Raw genomic sequence first — 9,686 nt, 5'->3', positions numbered from 1 at the left:
GAAAAAAAAAAAAAAAAAAAAAAAAAATCAAATGAAGTTACGGTAGGTAAATTAACTTGAAGTTGAATTAAAATGGATGATAGAAAAAGTTAGAAGAATCTTCTTAATTGGTTTAGACATTATTCAAAATTCCATCTCTCTGCAGCCCACTATAAGTATAATCCTTACCTTCACAAATCGTTCACATGCTTTCCCTCTCCTCTTCTTCCTCTTCATGTGTTGCTACACAGACCCAATCAATGGCTCCTAGAATATCTCCATATAAATGATAGATTCTCGTTTCTAAACTTACACTAACTAAATATATTTATCTTGAACTCATGTCTTTAAATAATAATAATACATAGATGTAATTATTTCATTTAATCATCTCATATGTAGGTAATTAAACATCGAGTTTCTTATTATAGTATGATGATGATGATGATGTATATGCATATGAGTGTGTCCATATTTACATACGCAACAAACTAAGAGAAATAGAAATACACTGGTCAACAAAAGCAGCCATATAGTTTTGGATTAAAGATACACCAAGAGTTTAGCTGCTTCTCCCATGAGGCTATAACAGCAACATAGAGTCTATGTGAAGAAGACATTCTGGATGTCTGGAAACTTCTCCTTGATTGCTGCTTTGATTCCTGATCCAATTGAATCAGGCCCAGTATACTTCACAACGCATTCCCCACCTTCCACAGACACTGACAGCACCTCCACACTTCCACCAAAGTTGGCTATGGCTGGTCTCAGTATTTCAAGATGCCCATTCACTGCCTGCAATTGCAATTTGCACACCATTCAATATATAATCAATCTATCATTCCTATAAAACTATTCTTTACAATTCAAAAACTTTGCCTCAACGCTTGTTGCAGCAGCTTCTTCATCAAAAACTTGAACGATATCCTTCACAGCCTCTCCGAATTTTTCTTTCAGCACTCTTTCGATCCCCATCTTCATGGTTGTTGTTGAGCTTGGACAGCTCCCACACGCCCCTGATTCAAATCATATTTCAATTGCTTACTTTTAAGGTGTGTTTGGATGTGCCTTTCAAAGGGGATAACCAGAATCGGGTCATTTTATCAGACTAACGCATTTTAACAACTTTAAAGCACACTTATTTGCATCAATTTCGTGTTCCAATGAAGAGTCGTCTTATGAATGAGGCTAACATTGAGCAACCATACGTGTTAATCTATTAGGGTTAAATAAGAAATTCCTGAACAATGGAAATAGTAGATGAGTGCAATTCGTCAACCAGAAAATCGATTGAAATATGAGAAACAAAAAAACCCCTAAAACGAACCTTGTAGCTTAAGAGAAACGATGCCATCTTCAACGGATACAACGTCCACGTTTCCGCCATCGGCAATGAGGTATGGCCTCACGTCATCGAGAACGGTATCGACGTTTTGGGGAGTGAGTTCGAATTGCTGAGCAGAGTATAGTCCACCACCGGCCATGGCCTTGACGGTTATGATATACCTTTGACTTTGAGGAACCACCATCTGTATTCTGTTTCTGATTACGATGGATACGGGTGAGGGAGTAACTTGGTTGTTGCTCTTTGTGAAGAACGACGGTTGGAATTGAGGTTGAGACATCAGAATCGGTGTTGATAACGCCATGGTTAGGTTATGACCACCCTACGCCGCCGGGGAAGAAATAAGACGCACGACCTCCGCCACACCAAACCGTTTGTTTCTATGGAAACTTCATTATTTCAGGAAAATTAGAGGTGGCAATCGGTCGTGTGTCTTGTGTCGGTGTCGGTGTCGGATCGGGTTCATGTCGTGTCGAAACACTAAACGGGTTGAAGTGTTTGACCCTAATCTGATCCATTTAATTAACGTGTCGTGTTATATCAATCCGTTTATTTTCGTGTCGGGTTTCGGGTTAAGGCTATACCTTGAAATATGTTGTGTCATGTGAGGTTAAAAAATTAAGCATGTTGAAAGATTAGGCGTTAGGTAGGCGGAGAGGAAAAACTAAGAGTTTGGAGGCAGAATAGATGAAGTCATAGCAAGTTCAGATAACAAAATTAAAAAAGTGAGAGTTGGAGAGGTGGATGAAAAGATCGCGAGGATGTGAGATTGGTGAAAGAGACTGGATATTTTGGGAGAGAATGGAAAAACTGAAATTAAGTCTTCATCTAAGCTAAGTCATTTCAACATTACAAAACGACTCAATTACAAGGTTTTCTTGTACTTATGGTTTTGGTTTTGCATCTTTATAATTTATTTAAATAATTCAAAAAATTTGCATATAAATAAACGGGTCATTTTCGAGTCATATTCGAGTTGAAATTCTCAACCCTAACCTTACCCGTTTAATTTTCGTGTCGTGTCGTGTCAACCCGTTTATTTAAACGGGTTGAAATATCTTACCCAAACCCGTTTATTTCGTGTCGTGTCAATTTTTGTCACCTCTAGGGAAAATGACTTATATCGGTAAACGGGTAAACGGCGATTACTTGTAATAAATAAGTAAAGGAAAAAAATAATAGAAAATAACTCAAAGAGGTAACTATGTTTTAAAATCATTCAAAAAAACATCATCCAAGTAAATTTTTTGTACAAAAAATACCAACAAACTATATGTTTTGTTCAAATAGTACCCACTTGTAACTGGTTCTTACATGTTAAATGATAACTTGACTTAACTATTATGACATGGCATAATAATGATTGACAAAACAATAAATGATATATTCTTCATTTAAAAAACGATTTAGAGTTTTTTCATGAACAAATAACTTCTTCTTCTCCTGTGATTGCTCTTCTTCTTCTAAAGTGATGATCTCGAACTCAAGTCCAAAACCCTAACTCTTAACTTAAGGCAAAAAGGGCTCCTTTATCCCTGCCTCAATGGGTCTCCCTCCCCTTAAGGCCCAAATCCATAAAAAGCCTAAAAGGGCATGCAAGCCAAACTACAAGGCATTTAAGGCCTAATATGGCCCAAGAACCCCCAACATGGCCTTAAGCCCAAAAAATGATCTGCTACAATCAGGTGGGCTCGATGCCTAACTTAAACAAGTCTGTACATAGTCCCATCATATGTTGGGATCGCACAAACTTGTTTAAGTTAGTCATCGGGCCCACCTGATTGTAGCAGGTCATTTTTTGGGCTTAAGGCAATATTGAGGGTTCTTGGGCCATATTAGGCCTTAAATGCTTTCTAGTTGGGCTTGGATGCCTTTTTGTGCTTTTAATGGATTTGGGCCTTAGGGGGAGGGAGGCCCATTAAGGCAGGGGTAAAGGAGCGCTTTTTGCCTTAAGTTAAGAGTTAGGGTTTTGGACTTGAGTTCGAGATCATCACTTTAGAAGAAGAAGAACAATCATAGGAGAAGAAAAAGTTATTCGTTCATGAAGAAACCCTAAATCGGTTTTTAAAGGAGGAATATATCATTTATTGTTTTGTCAATCATTATTATGTCATGTCATAATAGTTAAGCCAAGTTATCATTTAACCTGTAAGAACCAGTTACCGGTGGGTAATATTTGAAAAAAATATATATAGTTTGTTGGTGTTTTTTGTACAAAAAGTTTATTGGATGGTGTTTTTTGAACATATCAAACTTAGATGGTGTTTTTTAAACGATTTTGAAACATAGTTACCTCTTTGAGTCATTTCCTATTGTTTTTTTCCTTTACTTATTTTTTACTGGTAATTGTCGGTTACCAAAGGTAAAATTTGAACAAAGAATGTACTTCGTTGGTGTTTTTTGTTCAAATGCTTTACTTGGATGGTATTTTTTGGACACACCAAATTTGATTGGTATTTTTTTGAACGATTTTGAAACATAGTTACCCATATAAGTCATTTTCCCATTTCAATACGATAAAGAAAAAAAAAAGTACATTATTATTATGCTCGCCGTTCCTTGTGACTGATTTCCAAATTCCAACTAATTTAATACGTGAACACTGAACAGGTTCTGGATAATTGTTGTTTATATAATAAATTCTTTATATAATTGATCATTAGATAGTGTCAAATAACCTATAATTACTTAAAATATGAGTGTAAAAACAATGAGTCAATTTTATTTTATTTTATAGCATTATACTTTAATTTGTATCTATTATATCATTTTAATATGACAAATCTATTTGATCATAGTCATGTCATTCAAATAATTTTTTTTATTTTTTAGTAGAATGCATTGAGAGAGATACATTTAGTAATTTGTCTATTGTATCATCCTACTTCCAACATTTTCTATATTACAACATCATACTTTCTATTACAACAACCAAAGGAACAAAAATGTATTTATTGCTTAACAGTTATTAACATCACCGATCCAAACTCAAATAACCAAAAAATAGATTGAAATGAGCATCCAACACTGGACACAAAACCGGATTATGCCAGCACCAAAAAGCCTACAAGTGGAGGAAAACCAACATTACACTAATTGAAAATTGGCAGAACAACCACGTACTTTTAGTTTTATATTAGACGGTTAGTTAAAAAAAGAAGCAACAATTTACCTAAGCCAAATGTCACAAGTCCCACTTCCTCAAGGTATCATGTATATCTATAAGATAATGTAAAAGAATATGAAATATGAATGGTTAATGTAAAACTATGAATAAAGAAATCGGGGGTTTAAAAGTAAAGAGTTTTACTTGAGGATTGTAGGTTAATACATATGGATGTGAAAGATATCAATCTTCATGTAACACCCTGAGTTCAGAAGTGCAAGTTCAGGGTTCTTAGTGTAAATAAGGAAGGTCGACTCGACGAGTCGATGGGTAGACTCGTCGAGTTGGTGCTGAAGGGAGAAAACCCTAATCCGGGGGTTGTGCCATATATAAAGCACATTATAACCCACTCTAGCCTCTTTAGCACTCCCTTTGACGTCCAGAAGCTTTCACCATCGATTTCAAACCCTAATTTGAGAGTGAGAAGGATATAAGTGTGTTTTGGAGCTTGGAAAAGAAGGATACTTGAAGCAAGAGTTGGTGGGATCATAGAGGAGCAAAGTGGATCTGATTTCCTTGCTTGTTGGCATCCGATTTAAGGTAAAAAGTTGTTGCCTTGACCTTGTTGTGCTTAGATTGTTCATGGATGAAGTTTTAGGGCCAAATTGTATTACATGAGTCTCTTTTCGAGTATTGGGCTCAGATCTGTGGTTGCTACTGCAGATATAGACTGGTCTTGACTCATGAATCTGGGAAGTGATAGCTTTGGGGATTGATTGAGAGTGCCCTTGCCTTAACCCTTCATTTTAGCTTGATTAGAGCTTGTTGAGCCTTGCATGCACGTAAAGTCGGAAACTTTACGTGTGAATCTGGCCCTAGGAGTCCAGATCTATGTATTGGAAGCAATGGAATGGTATGTGATCATCTGAATGAAGATGTCACGAGTGGATTTGGCGAGTTGGAAGCACAACTCGGCGAGTCTATTGAAGATTGCCTTGGACTCGGCGAGTATGTGCTTGGACTCGACGAGTTTGGTCGTGGAATCCTAACCTTTTCTGGTTAAGCTGTGAATCGGTGAGTCGATGGATGACTCAATGAGTTGAGCAGTAAGGGACTCAAAGCTTGTTGGACTCGACGAGTCTTGGGGAGACTCGACGAGTTGAGTCGTGGCATGGGAGTTTCTGAGCATAGGAACTCGATGAGTCAACGGGTTGACTCGGCGAGTAGGGTCAACCAGGAAGGTTGACTTTGACTGAGGACTTTGACTTGGACCAAGGGTTTACCAGTTTGACTTCCAAGGGTATTTTGGTAATTATTGGTGTTTATTGGTAATGCTTAGTGGTGGAGTTCGTACTGTTGGTTGGAGCAACGTGAGCTTATTTCTTCAAGTCGACAGTTGTAGGTGAATTATCCTCAATATATCGACAGGGTCTAAGGCACCAAGGCTGGATCTTTATCGGATAGGAATTCGGGTAGTTGTTTATATATGATTTATACTTTATTTTAATACGTAAATATGCTATTATAATTTGTAACTCGTTCATACGAACTCCGTTTTTGACGTTATTTATATCCACGCGTAGATGGAGACGTACTCTACAACTTTCGTTTAGACTCCATCGGCTAATTTTGACTTTATTTTTAAAGTTATATTTTTAACAGGCCGGGACAGGATTGGTCCGTTAAAATCTCATAACTTCTTTATCCGATGTCCATTTTCGTATGTCTTTTTATCGTTATGCTACTAATAGCGAGATCTTCGATTCTCGTTTAGGTTGTGTCGGCTAAAACCTCTCGATCTAATACTCGAACTTCGGGATGTACACCGCTAAGCCGAAACTTCGAAAAATCATAACTTTCTTATAAGAAGTCAGATTTGGGCGTTCTTTTTATGGAAACTCTCAGGTTAACATATTCTACGACTTTCATTTAGATTACTAAGGCTAAAAGAAGCTCTATCATAAATTCACTATTTACGTCTCCCGGTGTCGTGCCGGTTTTGCCGTAAAACTTCGACGGGCCATAACTTCTTCGTTATAACTCGGATTTCGACACTGTTTATATGTACGGAAACCTTGTAACATATACTAAAACTTGGTTGATATTATTTATTCTTAATAATATTTTGTCGAAAAGTTATTTTCGACCCCTATTGCCTCTAAATTGACTAGCCCGGATCTACGGGCGTTACAATTATCTCCCCCTTAGGATGATTACGTCCCGAAATCATCAACGAAACAGGATTGTATAATGACTCCATACGTTATCTCTTCATCCTAGGTAATAACTGTAACTTCAATGTCGCTTCGAACGAGTATCTAACTCTTGGACTCCTTGACTGCAGGCGGTGCTCGGTCTTGCGCCTGCTCGTTGGACTTTCAATCATGACCTTCGTGTCACAACCTCATTATTTATCAGAGACTCCTTCTTCTTAACAAACTTAGGATAAGTTAATTTGATTACTACAATTGACCAATGTGTCATATTCTAATGACCTATCATCGTATGTAGCAATGCTTAGACTCAGGTATCTTAGAGTCAAATTAGCTAGTCATACAGTTTCTATGATATTAGATACTATCATAACATAAGTGGTGAAAGTGTTGCTCAAAATAAAACATTTCAAGGCTCCAAGATGCCAAGAGTCCAGATCCAAAGGCTAAGGGGCAACACCAACACTCCAAAGATCTTCCTTCTCTACCAAGAACACTAAAATGATACCAAAATGTTACTCCAAGGCTTCAAAACACTCACACATACTTAGGGTTTCGAAATGAGGGTTATAAGGGACGAAGGCTGAAAATAAGAAACGTTTCGAGGCTATAATGGCCTTTAAATGAGGTGCAAACCCTAAAAATTAGAGTTTGTCCTCTGCATGAGAATGCTTGGCGTCCACAAACTTACGCCTAACATTCCATTCCCTACACCTGGTGTTGAGACCAAAATGCAAACTTAATACAAAGCAAGGCCAATCAATATGAATACATGGAAACTGGCGTTACAAAACCTCACACTTGAAGAATACTTGATAAATTGCTCAACTTTATTTACTCTATTTTTCTCCTAACTTTGAATTTCAACTTTATAAGTAGAAAAACCAAATTTGGTTAGCAATCAAAAGTATACATTGCAAAAATAAACAGCCAATAGGGATATAGGTTTTCTTTAAGTGAAATTAATCATTATTTATTATAACGATAATGTAAACATGTCAAAATCATACCTAATCGCCGAAGAAAATAATTGTAAAATCCAGCAACATATTAGATCATGAATGACATGGCGCATAAAGTCCCTAGCCCCACGACTTGATCTTTATATGGTATTTCTTCCTAATTATCTCGAATGATGAATCTTTATTTATTTCCAGCACACAAGTGTACCATGAAAGTTGAAGAGAAAGGACTCCTGAATCATGACATGTTGAAAATGCCATGTACAGGGCCGGATGAGAGTTTTCAAAGTAAAATTGTCAAATAATATTCAATTAGAAAAAAATATGAGCAAATTGGACTGGGTTTTACCTCATGCTGTCTGGAAGAAACATAAACTTTTTTGTTTTCTCAAAAGCGTGAGGAATTAATGGCTTGAAATTGTGTATTTCATGTTAACTGAAAAAAGTAGTCTTTAATACTTCTGCCTACTTTAGAATCCAAAATTAAACTGTCAAATAGATATCCACGATCCATGAAACTGTGGTCATTGTTGTATAGAGGGTGGCTAGGATCCATTAGGAAGAATAGACAATTCTTCCTACCTATCTTGACTATGATTTGAAAAGTTTTTTTGTTTTTTTTTTTGGGTCAAAAGAAAGGGAGAGTCATTTACCATGATTCAACAATAGATAACAATGCAGTTCTTAGGGGGGATGGGGTTTAGGTTAACAAAATGTTGTCTAAAGAAAGAAAAATGAAGTCTAAAACTTACATGAGGAGTAGAGACCCATGAATTTGGACAACTCTAATATGCACAAACCTAAAAGATCGCAGATTCTGTAGTAATCACCATATTAAAATACCAAGGGAGAAACCCTTCCACTACAATCTGGGACGAAGTGGGATTTAGATTTTAAGCTGCTTGTTCTGGTTGAATAAAGGGTGGTGATTGTGGGGATTTGGCTCCGATGCTAAAAGCAAGAGAAAACGAAACAAATGAATTAATTATTTAAGTTATATACATGTTATGAAAAGTAGTTTCAGGGGAAGTGGGACTCAAGGAGAGAAGAAGTATCATGGAAGCAGAGAAGGAGGAGAAGACGGAGTTGTCAGAGAGTTAAAGACAAAGGTGTGCAGGGAACCAAGGAAAATCAGACGATTATTAGAAAACAGTGAGATCGTGGGTAGGTTTTTGAAATCCATGTGGATAATGGCAGAGGGTTCATGTTGCTGCATCTACATACTAATCTTTGGAATGTGGATAGTGGTAGAGGGTTCATGTTGCTTCATCTACATACTTATCTTTGGAATAAGGTTGAACTTTGGAAGAAGGAGGAAGAGGAAACTGTCCAGAAACCATAAATATGGACTTTAAATGGTTGTGATTTAATTTGGAGATTGATCGAACAGTTGTGTTGATGGTTATTAACGCCCCGACATTAGTAATAATAATAATTTTGAAAAGAAAAAAACAGTAAATTCGAATTTATATACGCATATTAAAAAAATTATCAAATGTTTTTGGTGGAATATAGAAAAGGACCTTATTTTTTTTTATAATTTGTTTAACTGATGAAAGCGTTTGAACTAATTTGTTTTGGAATAAAGTTAATACATATAATAGCATCATGTTTTTTAAAGATGTGTCATAAAGTATTTCGTATTATGATGTTAAATTTATTTTTAGAGAGAAATTTCAGACGAATTTCATTTGGCAACGATTATTTTGGAAGTGACATTTTGGGTTGACAATTCGTATTTTTAAGTGCAATTTGTGTACCTTTTGCACACTTATCTCGTTTATGTATCACATTTAATGTTAGAACATTACATCTTATTCATAATGTAGGGAGGTTTCATATTATCCGGGGATATGCATAATTTTTATGTTGAGTTTAAGTGGTTTAAGGACTAGAATCCATCAAGGAAGGTGAAAGAAGGATTGAGTCAAAATCTTAGAACATTCGGGCAATAAACGAACAAAATAGAAAATTTAAGATTGGTTAGACCTCAGGAGTGAACACATGAGCCGTGTGAATTTACATTGGAACTCCACATGGGCCATGTGAGTGAATATGGATGGGAGTCTTGAAGGCTTCAC

The 9,686-nt window shown here is 36.4% G+C and overlaps 1 protein-coding gene across 1 annotated transcript; it reads right to left on the bottom strand.

Annotated features, from left to right (window-relative positions):
- Nucleotides 1-376: 376 nt before the first annotated feature.
- NFU1 (NFU domain protein 1) lies at nucleotides 377-1,727 on the bottom strand. The gene is made up of 3 exons (XM_078976029.1): nucleotides 1,307-1,727; nucleotides 859-995; nucleotides 377-774 (listed from the first exon to the last, which is right to left on the bottom strand). Exons 1-3 carry the CDS (start codon nucleotides 1,626-1,628, stop codon nucleotides 583-585), a joined length of 651 nt encoding a protein of 216 aa, XP_078832155.1. The 5' UTR covers nucleotides 1,629-1,727; the 3' UTR covers nucleotides 377-582.
- Nucleotides 1,728-9,686: the final 7,959 nt, after the last annotated feature.

This window comes from Lactuca saligna, chromosome 9 (genome assembly GCF_052625555.1).
Source record: "Lactuca saligna cultivar CGN05327 chromosome 9, ASM5262555v1, whole genome shotgun sequence".
NCBI classification, from domain to species: domain Eukaryota; kingdom Viridiplantae; phylum Streptophyta; class Magnoliopsida; order Asterales; family Asteraceae; genus Lactuca; species Lactuca saligna.
Note: the sequence above shows the minus strand (reverse complement) of the source record. Positions and strands in the feature narration are given on the sequence as shown.